At 32.9% G+C, this 21,492-nt stretch overlaps 1 protein-coding gene across 5 annotated transcripts in view; it reads left to right on the top strand.

The window, feature by feature from the left end:
• Positions 1-3,393: 3,393 nt before the first annotated feature.
• Cadps (calcium-dependent secretion activator 1) overlaps positions 3,394-21,492 on the top strand; it is a 49,439-nt gene continuing 31,340 nt past the window's right edge. For 2 of the 5 annotated variants that reach the window (XM_074144062.1, XM_074144065.1), the window contains exons 1-18: positions 3,394-3,687; positions 9,160-9,353; positions 10,287-10,425; positions 11,764-11,931; positions 12,019-12,194; positions 13,083-13,162; positions 13,247-13,398; positions 14,034-14,114; positions 14,182-14,351; positions 14,954-15,047; positions 15,136-15,257; positions 15,668-15,812; positions 16,941-17,047; positions 17,604-17,779; positions 17,855-17,875; positions 17,996-18,184; positions 18,312-18,448; positions 20,841-21,028. In XM_074144062.1, the coding sequence (XP_074000163.1) occupies positions 9,169-9,353; positions 10,287-10,425; positions 11,764-11,931; positions 12,019-12,194; positions 13,083-13,162; positions 13,247-13,398; positions 14,034-14,114; positions 14,182-14,351; positions 14,954-15,047; positions 15,136-15,257; positions 15,668-15,812; positions 16,941-17,047; positions 17,604-17,779; positions 17,855-17,875; positions 17,996-18,184; positions 18,312-18,448; positions 20,841-21,028 (2,330 nt within the window). In that variant the 5' untranslated portion in view covers positions 3,394-3,687; positions 9,160-9,168. Of the gene's footprint in view, positions 3,688-3,922; positions 4,065-9,159; positions 9,354-10,286; positions 10,426-11,763; positions 11,932-12,018; positions 12,195-13,082; positions 13,163-13,246; positions 13,399-14,033; positions 14,115-14,181; positions 14,352-14,953; positions 15,048-15,135; positions 15,258-15,667; positions 15,813-16,940; positions 17,048-17,603; positions 17,780-17,854; positions 17,876-17,995; positions 18,185-18,311; positions 18,449-20,840; positions 21,029-21,492 lie in introns of those variants that run through there. The other 3 variants (XM_074144064.1, XM_074144066.1, XM_074144063.1) reach the window with 2 other exon arrangements.

Genomic DNA, 21,492 nt, shown 5'->3' on the forward strand with positions numbered 1-21,492 from the left:
GGGATCCATTTGTCACCTATACTGTTCAACTGTGTGCTCGAAGAGGTGTTTAAGGACTTAAATTGGAATATCAACAAATATGGAATCGATGTCAATATGAGAAAGTTGACTCATCTTAGGTTTGCCGACGACCTGGTACTCTTCGCCCAAAGTGCAAAAATTATGGAAAAAATGTTAAATGAATTGGATATTGAAGGCCGTATAATTAATGAAAAAAGACAATGACCAAACAAACGGTTCAAAGGAAGATGTAAAGTTTTCGGGCAAAGCACTGATCTATGTAGTTAGCACTATACATATATCAGGGACAGCTAATAGGATTTGGAAATGGGAATGAAAAAGAAATAGAGAGAATTACATTATCATGGATAAAATATTGGTCGCTGGTACTTCTAATGAAGAACTGCAATGTTCCGATAAAGAAAAAAGGAAGAATATTGGATTGCTGTGTAATGCCAATGCTGTGCTTAACATATGGGTGTCGAACACGGACTTTAACAAAAAATATAATTAGTAAGTTAAAAGTGACGCTAAGGGCAATGGAAAGAAGAATGAAAGGTTTGAAAAAAAAAAAAAAAAAATTAGATGCTCAATAATTAGGCAAGAAACAGAATTTAAAGACATAGAGAAGACCGTAAAGACACTGAAATGGAAGTGGGCTGGCTATGTTATGCGATTTAATGATGGAAGATGCCACATGCATCATTATAGATGCCCTTTTATGGCAGCAGGAACAAAGGAAGACAAAAAATGAGATGGCAGGATGACATAGTATACGTAGTCGGACACAAGTGCTAAAAAAGAGTTTACAATAGAGATGAATGGACCGAGATGGGAGAGGCATATGCTCGATAACTGGGTCTGGTTTCAAAATAAAGAGGAAGAATTACATTTTATTTTATTTGTTATATAAAGAAGTATTTATTTATTAAATATTTAGTTTTGTTTGTTACTTATCTGAATAATAAATAAATTAAATTTGAAAAATAAGTTACTATGCAAGTATGTAATGAAACCAATTAAGACTTATTATTATTATTTATTCAAGTACTCAACTTTAAAAGGCAAAATTTCCACGGCATTTCATTAATACATGTACGCGTTGTTCTTTAGTAAATCAAATTTAATGTTGGCCCGCTATGAATTTCATTAAACACATTCAAACTGAAAATTAATTTTAAATTCTATAAAAAGCAACATTTTTCTGTAAAATCTACACTATTTTTTCCCCCAATGCAGCAATCTCATTTAATTAATTTTAAATCCAATAAAGTAAATGCGGTTACTTTATTGGTACGCACAATAATTTTTAAGGTATGTTTTTCTGTTTTACATTTTAGAGCGACTTTTTTTTTTCTTTTTTTTTTAAATTGATTGTATCTAAAAATGTTACTGTTATGGTTAGTTATAGTACTGGGATGGCGCTAAATCTGGGCTGTAAGGTAGTAAAAAGAATTTCAATGCAATAAATTGTAATTTTTTGGAACTTATTTTGACTCGGAAGGTTTGATCGAGCCAAATCTTTTTGGTAAAAAGGATAAAAAACATAGCGATTGAACAATATTTTGTATAACCCTGATCTTAGAACATTCTTTCAGGAAGTTAGGGTCAGAATTCATGGGAGTCTATCTAGAACGAATTCATGTTTAATTACTGCTTAAACCTTAGATCCTAGGAGCTTCTTACAGCTCACTGTCCGGTGATGGACAGTGTTGTCTGTAACGAGAGAACACTGTCCGGAGGCCGGCAGTGCACTGGAAAAAGCTCCGGGCGCTAATGACCTCAGCTGTTGATGCGCCAAAAAAAAAAAAAAAAAAAAAAAAAAAAAAAAAAAAAAAAAAAAAAAAAAATTACTGCTTCGCAGTTCTGGAACAAATGTTATATGTTTTCTTGCACCAATTGGAAATGCGTTTGACCGCTATCTAAATCATTAACCATTTACCAGTAACCCACTTCCCATTAACATGTCAATATTATTTTGTAGAAGTAAATATGACGGATTTTTCTAAAAGAGAGGCTCATTTTTTGGGCGATGTATGGGGGACGTAAGTTGCAGGTTTTCCAACTGAAGAACTAACTATTTGAAAATGACATAATATGTGTAAAGACACTGACATTGTCTAAAGAGTAACATATTGTAATGTTCGTAAATTTTTTCTCGCAAAGTACGTGACTCTGGAACAAAACAAATCGTGGTTGGTGTAGTCAATTTAGTGGGTCCAAAATGGAATGATTATACGGGCAACTTAATATTAATATATATTTATTTGTCCTCTCAACATTGTTTTGTTGGAATGGACAGAATGATCCAGCAGATCTCAATGTCTTCTACTGTGATGGCAAAGTTTAAAACTCGCATGAAAATGTTTCGACACAATTAAAATTAGATTTAGCAATATTTTAATTTCTTACACAAATATAACCTTATATATGAAACATCTCCTCAAAGGAAACTGTTTTTGATTTTGTTTTAAGGATTCTTAAAGAATTGGAACTCAAAATTTGAAATCAGAACAATATTCAAAAAATTTTTTCGTCTTATTGTTGACTCACACGCAGTAATTTTGGCTGCGAGGAAGAGAACACACTCGCTCTCATGATGATCTTCAGAATACTTTAATAGGAAACGCTGTGATTTCGGTAGGATGCAAAGTTATGTTGCAATGCAGCGGCAAAGAAGGCGCCCAGAAAAAGCAGCGCTATATAGATGCAATCTGTGTCTATAGATACAATCTGCTAAGTATGCCATTCAAACCAAAAATGTTTCGAAAATTTCTTCGTGAAACCTGTCTTCTAGAGGTTGGAAACAAGGAAAAATCGTTGTGAATAAAAAGGTTTATTTATTGAGTTTTTTTTACGATTGTATAGGAGATTTCTTTTTGTTGCTACACAAATTGGCATTGCAGAAATACATAAATGTGAACAGGAACGAAACATTGTTGAGAGTTTAATGCCCTATTCCCCTTATCTTATTAAAAAAAAATTGGTCGAAACAATGGTAATATTCCCAAAGTGATGAATGAAAAACAAAGACATTTAGAGGATGTTATTAGACGGATATCTATATTATTTAGGAGTTCGTTTCACTCCTCTAGATAGACCACGGAACAGGAAATTGTTTTGAATGGGCCATTTTAAGGAAAGCTGAACTTAGCAGTTTCCTACCCCAAAAATTTCAGTTTTTGATGGAAAATGTTACAACATAAAAGTGATAGACTTTTTACAGAAACAAATGTATATTTACTATACGCAGTTCAAAAAATTCCTTGGAGTCATATTCGACGAAAATGTAAGAGCAAAATCGTTGGGATTTTTCACGCCAGGAATGCTCACAATGAATAGGAACATTTGTGTATGGAGGTTGGCACAGAGTAATACTTATCACACTATCAGTATTGGAGGAGGTTACGCACCTACTCTGGGTTGCTGCGATATGTCAGATCCGGAACCCTTTATCTTGAAATTTGATGTTCCAACGTTCCTTTTGTTTTATTTTTATTTTTTTATTTAATACTAACACGCCTTGTCCGGGATAGGTTTTTTAATGATACGAAATTAAATTTACCTGTGTGCCTCGATTTATTTTTTAAATTAATATATAAGACAATATTGAACATGAAAAAAATAATGATTTTCGAGAGGTAGAGAACTGAAATTTTAATTTACTGGTTAAAGAATTATTAATAGGTAAGTTGTAATTTATTTATTTTAAAAAAGCTTATGTATTTTAGTTTATTATATTATTTTCCAAGCTTAGAGATAGCCAAAAATAGTGGTATTTTTAGTTTCTACAAATCTTATTGAAATTGAATTCTTATTTCAATTGAAACATTCAATTTTTTCTTTGCAGTCTACTGATTTGTTTGTTACTAATTAGTCACACTTAAAAGTGATTGAGTGAAGTCCTAGCTGAGTTGCTATCCTTTTTTGCTGATTTGTATTAGAGACTAGTGTTCTGACATCCACAGCATTTTTTATACAGACAGTTTTAAATATGAAAACATGACAAAAAAGAGACATCTGATTCGACCCTTTAATCAAGTTGGATTGGTTTAAGTGACAGTGTATGTTTTCGGCTTAATTTAACTCTAGCTTTGCATTATAAAGAATGTAAGAATGTACTAAGTAATGATTAATATTTTTGAGTAAAGAAGGCGCTAATTTATACCTGTTACAGAGTTATTCCCCACTGATTAAAACTAGTTAAATAGGCAATTCATCTGGACTATTTATTGTATGCATATCTGTCAGTTATTAATTCCTTAGCTGTTACTATTCGTTTGGTTCAGAATTATAAAAAATAAAACTACTCTGCTTTCATCTGAGGTAGTAACCAAAATTTCTCCCGAAGTGAAAGTGTGCAATGATTAGTTCATCTGTTCTTTATAATGGAAGTAAAAGAAATGAAATTTCTTCAAATTCAAAACATTTTTCTGTCTATTCCGACAGAAGAAGTGTGACCGAGCTAGAACAAAATTGGTAGATGAATCTAGATTAACATGGTTTTCAAGAAGAGCCGTATTTGGACAATAATCATTGCTCACTTGTGAATAGTACAATGTATTGCTCTTTATGTATAATTTTTTCAACAATTTAGGTCACTGGCGTCTGCTGCTTCTCAATGCACTGTTGTCTTCTGGTCAGTGATCTATGGTTATAGGCAACACTCTGTGTCATAAAACAGAGAGCTGTAAAGCCTCCTAAGAAGAGAAAATACATGAGCTTGTTATACTAACCTAAGTTGGCAGCATCTTCAGTCTAGTTACCAGGACCTCCCCTGGTATCACTGGATACCCCTTCCTTGTTTGTGAATTTTGGTATTTACCTTTGTGCTGTTAAAGGTTTTAAAATATAGCACATGAAATTTATATGACATTTAACCAATTCACTTATTGAGGGCAAGAAAATTATTACTTATTGATGCAAAAAACAATTTTTTTTTTCGTTTATCACAACCAAGAACCACTATTTCAACAACCTTTAAGTTGGTTTTAGTTTTTTTAAGGGGTTTAGAGAGAGAAGTTAGATGATGAACCCTTTGATATCGAATGTTGAATTTATGTTCTGAAAACTCTGATTCTTAATATATTCAAATAGGATTTGAAAAAATGTTAACTAAACTCTACATTTAGGTACCAAGGTCAAATTGAAAACAAAAAATAATTTTTGTGAAGATTTTACTCAGTTAAACAATCAGTCTGCATATAGTTTAGTATTTTGTGAGAAAATAGAAGATTGAGCTTCCGCTGTGCCAAGATATTTCCAAAAGTTACTTAGAGTTAACGAGTTTGAAACAAGAAGAATTGTCGTTTTGCATGAAGTAAATATCTCTTATGAGAAATCGTGCATTATTTAGACTGAAACCGTTCTTCCGTGCTTCGAGTGTGAGGTCCTGGTATAAGAAAAGCATCTCTAGGACCAAGTTAGGAGGGTTACAATCATGTCAGATTTTCGAAATTTATTTGAACTCCTCGTAGTTCATGGAGTAAGTGAGAAGTAGAAAGAAGTTGGTTTGATTAATTTAGGAAAACAAATACTTTAATTTCTCATTCTGCGAGAACTGCGCGATTAGAGTTTGCTCATTGGCAGAGGCTAATGTAAAAGTATCATTTTCTTCTTTCGACATAAGCAGCTATATGTCGGTAACTTTTGCCTTTTTACGTTTTCTATTTTAGTAAGATTAAGTATTGTAATCTTGCATATTTTGAGTTTTCGCTGGTAATATCAGTTTTGAGGCTCTTGAGTAAGAAAAAGTGGTACAAAATGATCTATATGTGTCGGTTTGTTTGTCTGTGTTTGCACCGTAACTCAAAAACGAAAAAGCCCTGGAAGTTCAAATTTGATATTTCGCTTAATACCAACATAGGACGTCACCTTAAGGTTTTAGTCAAAAGTGTACCACTACTGAATCGATTTTTCTTCTTTTTTTTTTAAGATTTAAGAAACAGTTTAACTTCGGTAAAAATTTAATACGTTTCAAAACGTCGGAGTTGAAAGAGAATTGGTGAGTTATTGCTGAACTTTAGAATTGTACAAGAAAATTGTAGAAGAATAGTAGAAAAGAGAAAGTCACGTGAGTGTTCGCACCGGATTATTTCAGTAATTTTCGTGAACAGAGAACGTTCAACTCAGTGTAAAGTTTACAAAATTTCACACACAATTTACATATCATCCAAGGAAACATAATTTCTCATCAAAAAAAAAAAAAAACAACAACAAAAGACATAAATGACAAAACTATGTTTAGCACATCCAATGTAAAAGTGGATTGAGAGTTTGAATATAGGCTTCCTTGTAATGTGATTGTTCAGAACAATTGAGTGTACTCCAATTTTTATATAAATTCAAATAAAATAGTTTAGGATACAAAATTTGTAGAAAATCGGTTAATTGGAAACGGGATTTTACGGAGAAGATCCTGGGAGTTTGAGAAATTTTCCCGAAAATACAGCATCGTTTAGTATACTTCGAATTATAATTACACACACATATACACAATTGTAAATCACTCATTTAAAAGAAAATTAAAAAATAAGTTTATGGGTTCTTACTCCGAATGCTCTGAAATTTATTTTAATGCTAAGGATGAAGTACAGATCAATAACTTCACCCTATATTCCTGTGAAAGAACCAACTTATAGTACAAACCATTTCTGTACGTATTTTGAAGGAAAATATACATTTGAGTAAAAAAGGAAATTGATTTTAATAGTTGATGTACGAGCAGGTCGAGTGAGTGTACATACCAGTTTTTCATTGTATTTGTTACAACTGGATTGTTAACATCTTGTTACCTTTTGACCATACAAAAATATGGCTGAGTCTTAGCAAGATCTTTTAGCAGCCAGTTATTAAGGATTCAAATTACTTAATGGGATTTTTTTTTCACTGGAATCACCCTTACTAGACAATGATAATGTTGAATTTTAACATTTGTGCAAAATTTTAACATTTTTAAAGTTATAGTACTAGATTATTCCTTCAACTAAATTACTTTCCAAAACCTTGTTACAACTAAGTGGTTCCTACTACAAAGGCAAATCTAATTATGTTGGCTAGTAAGGTCAGACCTCTTATAAGTAGTAGAGGAATCAAATTAGTTAATTTAAACACTATTTATATCTATTCACTATGCATTTTAGGAACTTTGGCTGCATCGAAATGGAGCCCTCTGCAAATTAAGTGCTCCACTTCTTTACTATATTTTTAAATTTAAGAAGCTATGAAACGGTAATCTCTGACCGATATATTTCAGGTCGATCATTCATCTTTTCGTTAACCGAGATTTCTGTAGATCCCTTTACACGCTGTAAATTGTGGATGTAGCGTGCTAGTACGAGGGTCGTTTGAAAAGTCCGTGCAAAAATAAAAACTACTTAATTTTTTTGGGTAAACCTTTTTTATTTTTCAACATAGTCTCCTTTTAGGCTTATAAACTTCGTCCAACGTTGCTCTAGTTTGTTGATCCCTTCCAAATAATAGGATTTGTCCAAGTCTGAAAAATAGCCATTCGTTTCTGCAATCACCTCCTCGTTTGAATAAAATCTTTTTCCCGCCAGCCATTTCTTCATATTGGGGAACAAATAGTAGTCCGAGGGAGCCAAGTCTGGAGAATAGGGGGGATGTGAAACGAGTCGGAACCCTATTTCCATTAATTTTGCGACCACAACTGCTGAGGTGTGAGCTGGTGCGTTGTCGTGATGGAAAAGGACTTTTTTGTGGGCCAATCGTGGGCGTTTTTCTTGCAGCTCGGTTTTCAAACGGTCCAATAACGATGAATAATATGCACCTGTAATAGTTTTACCCTTTTCCAGATAGTCGATGAGGATTATTCCTTGCGAATCCCAAAAGACAGTCGCCATAATCTTTCCGGCCGAAGGAACGGTCTTCGCCTTTTTTGGCGCAGATTCCCCTTGGTAACCCATTGTTTAGATTGTTCTTTGGTCTCAGGAGTGTAGTGATGTATCCATGTTTCATCCACAGTGACGAAACGACGCTTTAAGTCCTGCGGATTCTTCTGGAACAGCTGCAAACCGTCCTTGCAACACTTCACACAATTTCGTTTTTGGTCAAGCGTGAGCAATCGTGGCACCCATCTTGCGGATAGCTTTGTCATGTCCAAATGTTGATGCAAAATATTATGTACCCGTTCGAGATGCCCACAGCACTAGCAATCTCACGCACCTTCACTCTTCTGTCATCCATCACCATATCATGGATTTTATCAATGATTTCTGGAGTAGTAACCTCAACAGGGCGTCCAGAACGTTCAGCGTCACTTGTGCCCATATGGCCACTCCGAAAATTTTGAAACCACTTATAAACTGTTCTAATCGAAGGTGCAGAGTCACCATAATGTTTATCAAGCTTCTCTTTAGTCTCCTGAGGCGTTTTGCCTTTCATAGAGTAGTGTTTAATCAACACACGAAATTCTTTTTCGTTCATTTTTTGAAAATCACTCGACTTCCTCGATTCAAACGAATGCCAAACACAAAGAAATAGACCGATCTGGCTGAAACTTGGTGTGTGTTCTTCCAAGAGATGCTACTAACTAAACATAACCTCGATACGCGCCAGTAGTGCTATCTCTCTGACTTTGCACGGACTTTTCAAACGACCCTCGTACTTCGGGCTTTATAGCGGTGACTCGTTGGTCTACTCTAGCGAGGTCTCTGATTTAGAATAATTCTTTTAGAGTAAATTATTTCAATATTTGCTTATATCGTACATTAATTCACAGGTGGGTCTTGTCTATTTAAGAATCGGGAGTGAAGCATTCCACACGATCTTCTCTTACTAAATTGTAATGTTCCCCCAGCCTCTCTAAAATTACTTTACCCGAAAAAGTTTCATATTTAAAGTGGTAGATCATGTAACCTCATTACTTAATGGTGATTTCATCATTTTTACTCACCTAAAAAGCGAGAGATGTGTAATTGCAAAAACTTTACAAATGGGTGACAAATTTTCTACATCAATCTACTAAACTAGCCTCTGATGATCGATGAAAGTACGAAACCTGTAAGAAATATAAAAAAAAAAATTTGCTGTGAGTGATAAAATCAAAGATGTAATCCAGTATTGCACAGCCAACGCGCCCATGAACCTTGTATTTATTAAATTTATAAAAGAATAGCATCTTCCAAAAATCTTTCACAGTTCTAGACAATGATTGATCCTAGTTCATCCGAGGAAGAGAGTGAAGAGGAACAGCATCCAACGGGAGGAGACTCTAGCAGCCACCATGGCGGGACGAGCCATCACAGTACCGGAAGTCATTACCACCACCATCATCATCAGACCGATACTCAGAGCAACCTCGATGTACCACACCAGACTCAGTCCCAACCAAGGTTGATGATTGAATTTTGTATTAGTTAATTTTAATTTCGTGGAATGTAAAAAAAATATAGTTTTCAATAAAAATACATTTTCTGTTTGGTCCAACGAAGGTTTTGTGGACAAGCATTAACTTGCTGAAACAAAAGTTAATATTTCAAAAATTCAAAAGAGAATGCCCAAACTCGAAAACGCTGGGGCTTTTTTCATTACAACTTATAGTTTGCAGGTCGGGATTCCTAGAACATTTAGGAACTTATTTGAGGTGATTACACCTCTATAATTCCAAACTAAAACACAGCATCGACTTTGTTTCGAATTACCTACTTGTACCCACCGGAAATGCCGTTTGACTACGATCCAACGAATGACTACCTATCTCAGGATTTCACCAGTAATTACTCTCCATCTAAGAGAAGTTGACAAGTTGGCTCACTGCCTGTTATTCATGCGGCAAGATCCTCTTTTTTACTCTCGTATAGTAGAGATGGTAGCGACTCTTTATACACTGCCAGTCCTGCAGCAAGTGCACGGTCTCTCTTGCCCTGAACTTTCTTTATAAAGTTATATCAGTTTTGAATTTTTTGAATGCCAGACTGCACTCTGAGCAAGAACATCTTTTTTTCGGTTTCACATCAAGCAATGTAGTTTCCACAGCTGTGCTCTATTTTTCTCTAATAACTATTTTTTATTGTCTCTATTGCATCGAACAGTCATGGTGCTCTGAAGAAGCTCACAATTTACCAGTATACTTGGAAGAGACATATTGTATACAATGTCTAAAGATGAATATGAACATTGTTTTTGCATATCGCACTCTTATACGGAGAGGTTTTAAAATCCAAAAAAACGTTTTTAGTTAGAAGTGCGGTTTTGAATTATAGGGATTATTTATAGAAAATAATGTGTTAATTGTTTACTTGTTAACTCAGTTATTTTCATTTTAGATCTCTTTCACCTGGGAGTACTCTATCATCTGATATGGCACAAATTCCTGGACCGAATACTTCGCGATCGAATTCACTTCCCAGACCTACCAGCCCTAGCCCGTCAGTTGTCTCAGAGAAAGCTGAAGCTGAACTTCAGGTAAGTTGATTTATGAATGTGATTACAGAAATACGAAAAAAAGAAATGTTTCAGCGAACGTTGTACATATGTGTGAACAAAATCCCTCTAAAATGCAAAGTCATACGAAGCTCAAACATGGCATCTGATACTAAATTACAGACAAATTCAGTCAACCAAAATGCGAATTCGGTTGTTTGTTTCGACGATTGTCAGAATATTTCACTTTTGAGTTGAGTTTGTTTTTGTTCTCTAGTGTTTGGATTGCCAGAGGCACTAATCTCTTATAGGGGACGTGAACTGGCTACTTCTTCAGGGTTGGTGTTCCTGCGGAAATTTCAGTCTAACAAAACCCACACTGACACACCAAACACCCAAATATTGCACATAGGATCTTACGAATTAGTTGATGTGAGCAACTATTGGAGTTTAGATTACTCACTGACAAACTATAGCTCATTATATCCCACCTACGAATAACTCATTATCACTCTTTATTTCTGCTCATTTGTCAAATTGCAAACGCTCATATTGTAAGCTCAATCTATACACTTAGCCACAGTAGAACCACATCAGATCTTTGGATTTGGCTTTCAGCAATTTCCTATACAACCTAAAGCTCTACAGACATTGTCGATCATTTGTAGGCATCCCAACCTTGACCTCCCTCGACGCCTCTGTCTGGGTGACGATGTACTAGGTTCCTTATTCATCCATTAGAGATTGGCACACCTGATGGGCACTTAAGAGATGACGAGCTTCTTGAATCTGGCTGCCTTTGCTTGTCAAATTCTGAGACAGGACTTGGATTTCTCTTTCTTTCTGAACCAGAGCTCGATGCCCTCCACTTGAATACTCAGAAGACGTTGAGAAATCCTTTCATTTGATGATGATGTAACGGTCAAGTTTCAGCGCCGTATAATCACTGATCTATAGGTGAGGATTTGCTTTTCTGAAAAAATTTCTACTTTTCTAGCATACGGCTATATATCTGTAAAAGTTCTACTTCCTACGGCCTGCCTCGTCTCAGTATTTTTACCACTTCATTTCTGCTTTAAAAATACAAGATACTTGATCTGAGTCAACCCGTCAAGACTGCGATTTCGTAAATTTAAATCTCTGAATGTTCTCCTTCAAACACATAATCAAATCGTCTGTACGGTATTACGGTATTAGCCTTTAAAATACTAGAACAATGTAGATTTTTTTAAATGTTAACATTAAAGCATTTTGTGTTGCTATGTAATTATACATGTGGGTTCTCTTTATTTGTCATTTAAAAGGGTTTTTGTTTTGTAAATATTATTTTTTCAATTTATATTATTAAATAAATGAAAATAATAATTTATATTTCTTTAGGATAAACAAGAAAGAGAAGAAGAGGAAAGAAAACGTAAACTTCAGTTGTATGTCTTTATTTCAAGGTGCATAGCGTACCCGTTCAATAGCAAACAACCTAGTGACATGGTCAAGCGACAGATGAAGATTACAAAGCAACAATTAGAAATCATACAAGGCAGATTTGTGGTAGAAGTTTTGAATTTATTTAAAGTAACTTTTTAAAAAACAAAGTAGTGCATTGAATAATTTAAAAAATGTTATTTATATTTCCAGAGTTTTCTTAAAGGCGACACTCAAATAATGGCCGATGAAGCGTTTCAGAATGCTGTACAGAACTATTATGATGTATTTCTTAGATCTGACCGAGCTTTAAAGATAGTGCAGAGTGGCGCATGTTCTCAGTTTGATTTCAGAGAAGTGTTCAGGAACAACATTGAAAAAAGAGTGAGGTAAATTAATTTCCCTCTTATATTTACTTTTATTTATTTCTATCTCTAAGAATTTTGGAGAAATCGCTTAAGTTTTGTAAAGAATTTTGAAGATTAATTACAAAATGTACACAAAATTTTACAATAATTTACAAATAAAGGGGCATTAGGTAAGGGATTAGCTCAGTGGCTAGTGTATACTGGACTTCAACCTGGAGATCCCAGTTTCCAATCCATCTTCTGGCCTTAAGATTTTCTCTTCCTTGGAGCTTCTCTCAGCTCACTGCCCGGTGATGAACAGTGTTGTCTTTAACGAGAGTACACTATCCGCAGGCCAGCAGTGCATTGAAAAAAACTCCAGGCGCCAATGACCTCAGATGATGACGCGTCTTATATTTAAAAAAAAAAATAAATAATAAAATGAAAGGTTATTTTTGTGTAGATGTTAGGCATAGTGTTCATTTATTATGTGCTTCAAATGTAAAGAAAAGTTTTCTAGAGGAAAAAAAGAACCGTGAAAAGTTACATTTAAAAAAAGAAGTCATTTCTGAGAAAAAAAAAAAATTAAAATGAAAAAAAAAGTATGGTAAAAGATAATAAAAAGTTGTCAAAATCACAAAAGAAGAGGGTAATACAGATGCAACAGTATCTTTATGGTAGTATTGTTTTATATGTTGAGTGGTGGTAATAGACAAGTTTTTAAAAAATGACGCCAGGTGATTCAAGTGTAGAATGTTTTTGTACGGGATTTAATAAAGTGATATTGAGACAGAGGCCATCAAACAGTAGGTACTTCACCCATCCTAATTCATATACTCTCATCGCAGTTGCTCGCAAAAGTGTATGAGGCATTTAGTATCTTTTCATTGTGAGGAAAGTTTCCTTACGTCTGTATTATTATTTTTGTAGATCTCTTCCGGAAATTGATGGCCTCAGCAAAGAAACGGTACTGGCATCATGGATGGCTAAATTTGATTGTATATTTAAAGGTAAATTGTGTCAAAATTGTTGAGTATATATCCGTATTTTGAAATAAAAGTGGTTAACATTTGTAAATTCGCTTTACTCCGTAGTGACGGATGATGATTCAAAACGGCCCTCTAGGATGCAGCAACAGATGCTGAATAGTGAAGCAATACTTTCAAAAGATCAGCTGTACGATATGTTCCAACAAATTTTGGGAATAAAAAAGTTTGAACATCAACTTCTATTTAATGCGTTACAGGTAAATGCAAAGGTTCAATTAGAACTATTTCCAAAGAGTCGGAATTACATGTTGAAAGTGTAGTTAACTGGTTTTAGAATATCATTCATCTTGCAGCTAACTGCAACAAGTTCGTGACAATTCCACTTTTAAAATTTCTGTCCGTTGAGTAAGTTTACTGCATATTTTTTCCACCTTCATGCAATTGTCTCGAAAAATTTCCCACACACACATATATTTTTATATTCACTAAATACTTACGAATCTGCAATTTTTGTTTCAAAACATTGTCCAGGAAATTCATTTATTATAATTATTTACAGCGAGTGTCACTACAAAAACAACAATAGCTTCCTTTGAACTTCAAGATTGTGCGTGAGTGGGACTATCATTGATTTTTGTTAGATTTTTCAGAATTGTTAGATCTAAAGGGGATTCAGGCAACGCCACGATGACACGTTTCTATCAAAATTATCATTTGATGTTATTACATTTTGAAGCCAACTTTAATTAAATATTTGTGTGTCTAAGAAAACATACTAGTTTTTTGAAAATCGATTTTTAATACTCTCTTGGAAAATGTCACATACAATAAAAAAAAGAGGATTAATTTTTAATTCAAGTCCTTTTTTGATGAATATTTCCTTTTTTTTCAGTTGGACTCGGCTGATGAACAAGCCGCTGCAATCAGACGAGAATTAGATGGAAGAATGCAGAAAGTTGCTGAAATGGAAAAAGTATGATTCAAATTTTTATTTCTATCGCAAAAAAAAAAAAAAAAATCTAAATGATTATTTTTTCTAGAATCGAAAATTGATGCCAAAATTTGTCCTCAAAGAAATGGAATCATTATATATTGAAGAACTGAAATCATCAATCAACCTCCTGATGGCAAATCTTGAAGCACTTCCCGTATCCAAAGGCTCAATTGATTCAAAATACGGTTTGCAAAAATTAAAGAGATACAACCATCGGTTAGTTAAAAATATTTTTGTTTCTTATTTATTGTCCTTTAAAATATGCAATAAAAAATAGAATGGATTTTTCCAATTTTTACGCGATTTTCTTGAAAATGCCTTCAATTATTTTTTTAAACATTCTTATCGTCAGAACAAAATACAAAAGCCTATCTATTTTGTTGATAAGGTTTCCTCCAAAACATAGATTTTTTAGAGGGATTTTAATGAACTGTAGATTTGAGGCCCCTTTAAAAATACTGTTCAGAATACATTATGCCTTCTGTTAATTGTAGTAGTTTTAGTTAAAATAAACTTTTAATTCATTCTAATAAAAACTTTTTTTAGACTAGGTATTACCTCTTTTGAAATATTAGAATCATTATAAACTTACTATGATTCTTCTATGAATTAAGTTGGAACCTCATTATGAGCAACCAAAATGTATTTTATACGTTTCTGAGTTTTTTAAGGTGTAGTAAACAAAAAAACCCTGCCGCTTTCCTCTAAATTTAAAATACCAATTACGCTGGTGTAAAGCTGGTATTTATATTTGAATTTTTTTCTGGACAAATTATATTTGATGGAGCTTGGGATAATTAAGAGTTCGATGTCTATAGGTCTCAAGGTTCTCTGGCGAAACTAGAGGGCGATTCCGCTGACAACGACACACAGCTTACAAAATTAGACGTTGTCTTGACCTTCCAACTAGAAGTTAGTTTAACAATCTTATAATGTCTTTCCATGAGCCCATCATCTATTTCTTATTACGTTCGACGTTTCCTTTTTTTTGCAAAAACAGGTTGTAGTAATGGAAGTGAAAGGCTTAAAATCGCTCGCTCCGAACAGAATCGTATATTGTACAATGGAAGTAGAGGGTGGCGAAAAATTACAGACAGATCAAGCGGAAGCTTCCAAACCAATGTAAGTTACGCAGGTCATAATTTTTATTTATAATGCTAAAATCCAAAACATAATTTGCTGGATAAGAAAAAAAATTGACCTCTGAGTATACAAAAATTTGTATTACATTTTGTGAATTTTGTATTAATGTTCGAATTGTTAGCCCATTCCTCAGTTTCGTTTTTAACTTTTGTAAATCATTTGTTGTAAGCTATTTTTTTAGTCATATTGCCAGCTGTTACATCCATCGATAATTGATACAATTCTGTGGGTTTCGAAAAAAATATCTGCATTTCCACTTAATTGTCTTATTGATTTTGTCTCGGACTGAAATTTTTTTACACCTTCTATCGGTATCTAAAACTTTGAATTTTAGTTTTTCTAAATGAGAAGTTGAAAAAATTTCAGTATTTTTTTTACTTTTTTAATAGGTGGGACACTCAAGGTGATTTTTCAACCACTCATCCGTTACCGAGTGTGAAAATAAAATTGTATACAGAAAATCCAGCTATTCTGGCATTAGAAGACAAAGAATTGGGTAAAGTTATTTTAAGACCGACACCCTTATCATCTAAGGTAAAATTGAAATTTTATTAACATACTGTTAGATATTGTTTTTAGTTTTTTTTTCTGACTTCTTCTGTGCCTCCTTGTACAAAAAAAGTAATTTTACGATCTAAAATCTGTAAAATAGAGCGAACTTCGGATTATTATCAGAACTGCTAATGGTAATCAAATAAACTTGTAGTACTACTTGCATACATTTGCAAAAATTAAGATAATTTCTTTGTAAATGTAGCGCAGTGGTACATAGATTCTGTTTGTATAGTCATTAAGAATCACATCTCTTCCTCTACAATTGTTTCTGCTTCCCGAAATACATATATTTATATATATATCTATTAAAGCCAATTGGTTGATAGAATAGATTCTAATCTGATCTTTATAAAGTGATGGCACGCAAAATCTAGCTTGTGTCATCAGCGCACTTATTTGAGTAAAAATATTTTACTCTTATGATGAATCATTAAATTTGTTTCCGAATTAAATTTGGGAAGTGTGTTTATACAAAAATGAAATAGAATTAAAAAAGTAAATAAAAAAAAAAAATAAATAAAAAGATTCAGATACTGAGACCAAGTTGTTTCGGTTTCTTTAGTATGTAAATGGTGGAGTGTTTTTAAACGATTTTTTGATTTCACTTACCATTTCTTCATTACCGTATGTAAAAATGCAGAAATGATAATTTATTTGCTTTCAAATTAATTTTTAAATTAAAGAAGCAATATTTAATAAATTTTTGGGGCGCATCGACTGTTGGGACTATTTATTTGTTTTTATCATTTGTTTATATTTTTTAGTATAATTTTTCTAATATTTTTATTTAATGCATTCGAAAATAGGCTTAAGTTTATATAATCATGTAAATTCTTAGCCAACCTAATATTTGTTCTATTATATATTCTTGTTTTTAAGCAATTAAATGTTTGATCATATCACTTTGTGATTAAATTTTTTTTTGTGATATTTGTGATTAAAATTATTTCATTACCAACCTTTGATTTAATTATCGCCATATCATTAAAAGGTTGCAGTAAAATTAACAACGACGTTAACCAGACATGTAACAGTATTGTGAAGTGATTTGTTTGACTTTTATGATGCATTCGAAAATGGGTTTTAATACCTGATTTATTTTTTCAGGTTCCGGAGTGGCACAAGATGTCTGTGCCGAAGAACTGCGCTGATCAAGATCTTCGAATAAAGATTGCATGTCGTATGGACAAACCGTTAAATATGAAACATTGTGGGTAAGGAGAATTTGGTGGAATTTAAAATACAGTGTGATTTAACAGTCGTTAGTGGGTATCCCCTGCGTTAAAAAAATTCGTCGTCAGAATTAATCAGTACAACTCAAAACCGAAAAATCGTAAAAAGCAAGTTTTATATTTCGATTAAGTAGCACATGGAAATTAGGTTTTAATGGCTAATTAGTTTAGCTGGAAATATCGTACTACGGCTGAATCGATTTTTTAGTTTTTGGTTTTTGTTCAGCACTTTTCGTGAATCCTTCTCCAACGGTTTTTTTAAAATTTCGGTTACACATTATGTACATGTAAATCTAAAAATTTTATTTAAAATATTTTTCCGGGAAACACTTTTTAAAAAAGTTCAGTACAAACTGGCATGTTTCACTCACTCGTCCCCTAATAATCACCATTATATTGCAGCGAATTTATATTTGTATAATATTAAAGTCAACTGATATTTTTAAAAATAAGAAATTTTAAGAAAGTATTTAATTAGAAACGTTTGAATTGCAGTAAGAAAAAGTGTGTGAGTTTTTCTTACTTCTTTTTGTTTTAGGTACTTGTATGCAATCGGGAAGAATGTTTGGAAGAAGTGGAAGAAACGTTACTTTGTACTGGTACAAGTATCACAGTACACATTTGCTATGTGCACTTACAAAGAGAAGAAAGCGGAACCATCTGAAATGATGCAGTTGGACGGCTACACAGTAGACTATATTGAGCCTGCAAGTGGTGAGTGTATGTGGAGTATTATCATAAAATCAAACAATATTATTGCATTTGTTAATATCAATGTGTTTTATGTAGCCAATCTTATGGTTGGAATGGGTATGTATGGTAACTCAGTAATTATAAACATTAAAAATGGATTGAAATTTTAATTAATTTATTAATTATATGTATATATGTCTATTATAGTAATTGTGCATTTGAATTTTATGAATATAGATCTGGAAGGAGGTAGGTACTTCTTCAATGCAGTCAAGGAAGGAGATAACATTATTCTAGCTTGCGACGATGAAAATGAATGCCACCTGTGGGTTATGGCCATGTACCGAGCCACAGGTCAGTCGCATAAACCCACACCGTTGGTAACATCCGCTGCAAAGAACTCAACGATTTATAAAATCCAAGGAGGTACTATATATTTTTAAGCTAAGATTAATTTGCGAGTTTCGTAGATTTGTGTTCACATTTTTATAATGTATTTCGTTCGTATTGACATAATGTTATATTTAAGGACGAAAAATGTTTTTATTTCTAGATGCGGATCGTGCTAGAAAACATGGTATGGAAGAGTTCATATCTGCGGATCCTTGTAAATTTGATCACGCGTCGCTTTTTAAAACTTTGCAGACACTTGCTCTTGACTACAGGCTGAATGATCCGTACTGTTCACTTGTAAGTAATAATTTAAGCAGATTTTAAACGGTTGCTTTAAATAGTGCAAAAAATTTGAAAAATTTACCACTAACACTTAGTGGAACCATAAATAATATAGTAGAAAACTAGGAGATACAGTTTACTAATTTATAATGAAAGTAATCGTTCATGTGACACACAGTTACATTCCTGACAACAATAAAACTGAAATCATTCAAAATGTCCACATCTTAAAGCATACTTGATCTTGTTGGGCTATTAAAGATCAAAAAACGCTAATTTTTAGAGAAAAATTATAAACTGCCCGCATTAAGAGTGCTCTTAGGTTGTACAGATTGATGATTTCTAATGTGATAATTCATCCTTATAAGAGTTGAAGATATAATTTGAGGTTTTAGCGAATTTTGGGCAAATTTGCAGCATTTAAGAAATCTTAATCACACAGGGTGGCTGGGGCTCCTGTGGGTTGGTTGCTAGATTTTGCTGAAAATCCGAATGCAAAAAAAAAAAAAAATATGACAAAAAATTCTGTTGACTCCAAATAACCAAACCATGGATAATGGATCAAATGATGCCTTCCTTTTTTGACTTTGCCCACAACTTCACTTGTTATTTTTAGGATTGTGCATAAATGATACTGGTGTAATTTTGGAGTTAAATTTCTTTGGTGAACATATTTTGACAGAATAAAGTTTTCAACATTATTTTGAACCATCACTTTAAATCTTTCATGTTCTAATTTACTTCAGAACTGATGTTGTCTGTGATTTTCCAATAAGCACCATCACCTAAATCATTCTAAGCAACTATGTGTATTTCTTTTTTCAGCCGACTACATATTAATGAAATGAGCTATAATCAATATTATCGATTAGAACTTGAAGTTTTCAAGTAAGACGTAACCGTAGAACATAAATATGTTTTGGTGGCTTATTTTAGGTTATTTTAGGAAAGTAGTTTTAGTCCAGGCCGATAGTAGCTGCCTTAACATTAGCTTTATGATGGTTCTTTTCATTAAAACACATTTTTCTGAGATAAATAGTAACCAAGGTTGTTGTTAGGGATATAGCATTCATTAGGGATATATTAATTCTCATAAGAATTAATGAGTAAATCAAAAAACCTCTTCAAGTTCAATGTTTTAGTGGTCAAATAAACAATTTTTTTTAGCAGGAAATGTATATTTATTTTCTAGAAAATGATTTTTCAGCAGTGGCCAGAGAATATTTTTTAAAAATCGTAAATTTATCTGGCTTTACTTATCTGATGTACTTCATTAGGAGCCTCTGAAATTTTTCAACAGAGTTCTCTTGTATTGACCAATAAAACTATGTTAAGTAATTTACTTACAAGTATGTAAATTATGTTACGAAAATTTCTGGTAGCTTCTAATGGACACAAATGGAATCTGAAATATTGAGAAACAGCACTGCTTATTACTTTGAATAGACAATAACCTTTCGACATTGATTTTTCACTGGTAATACATCATATTGTGAGAACCACTAAACACGAAACACATTTTCAAACGTATTGTGTTGTGTGTGTGGGTTTTACTGATATCTGCATTCTGTGAATCTCTAAGTAGCATGGAGGGCCCATAACATTTTTACGTCGCTGTAGATTTTTTTCTGTAGACATTTAATTATCTATTTTAATTAAGTACGAATATTCTCAAAATGTCTCAAAACTAAAAATTGCAGAAAGCTCTGATTTGGTAATACTTTTTGATGTTTTTTCTATTTCTGATAAAGTTTTAGCCGAAATCTATCAACCTAAACCGTAATTATTCACTTTTCATTTATTATTTTCACTTTATAGCGATTTTTTATAAATGGCTCCTACTACTTTTTTAAAATTTCCTATATTACCGATACACATTAATGTTTACATTTTTTATTTGAAGCTTCCAGGAAATTTGTTTTTTGGGTACTCAGGGAATTGCCATGGACATGGTTTTCTTCTATAGAGCACCTTCAGAACAAGTTAATACACCTATAAGTAATTTTTTTATACTTAATGTAACCAGTAATTTTTTAAAAACTGAAATTCCAAAATTCAGCCAAAATCGGTTTACCGGAAAAAAGTACGATTTACAGAGTCGAATATTAATTTTTTGTTAAATTTTCTCGATTAATGCTTTAACTTAGTGTGCCAACTGCTTATATTACTATCAGTTACTTTTATTTGAAATATTTTTTCAGAAAAGTAGTTACAGTGGATGGCTTATTTGGCGAAGTTTTATGGATCTTAAAATTGAAACCATACTTTCCGGGCAAATGGTGGTCCTGCCTTATGGCGGGCAGTATATGTGGCTAATTACAATCAGTTATACTTAATTGAAATTTATGGCAGGCTTACTGGCAGCACTGGTATATTTATTTTTAATATGTTGTTTTTGTTACAATAGGGTTGGTTCAGTCCGGGACAAGTGTTCGTTCTGGATGAGTACTGTGCAAGATATGGAGTTCGCGGATGTTATCGCCATCTTTGCTATCTACACGATCTTCTAGACAGAGCCGACAAGAACATTATGATTGATCCCACTCTAATTCATTATAGCTTTGCATTTTGCGCCAGTCATGTCCATGGCAACAGGTATTCATTTTTATTTTATAAAAATCTATTTTGGTACTCTGTGCTTCATTTTCCTTCTTTTTGATGCATTATTTTCTATATAGGTTTATTACTGTTTTAATGTTCTGTCATCTTTTCTCTTATTTAGAAAAGCTGCCACTTCTAGTGCCTCGAATTCATTAAAATTTCAATAGCGGTGTTTAATCTTTTATTTGCTTAATTCTAAAAAATAAAAATATAAAATAAAAAATAAAAAAACTTTTTTTTTGCTCATGGTTATCTTATTTAAATTTTTAGTTTTTATAGCTTACTTTTTTTTTTTGTATTTTATTTATTTTTCTAGGTACTTAGATGAGTAATTGTCGGTTATGATGGGACTATCAAGTCGTACACCTCTCCCAATTTTTTACCTTCCACAACCATAATGATGGTTAAGGATGTTACCTAGATTTCTACCACTGATATGACCCATGTTTGGTCCCATC

This window comes from Rhodnius prolixus, unplaced genomic scaffold (genome assembly GCF_049639745.1).
Source record: "Rhodnius prolixus isolate KJV_2025 unplaced genomic scaffold, Rpr scaffold_30, whole genome shotgun sequence".
Classification (NCBI taxonomy): Eukaryota; Metazoa; Arthropoda; class Insecta; order Hemiptera; family Reduviidae; genus Rhodnius; species Rhodnius prolixus.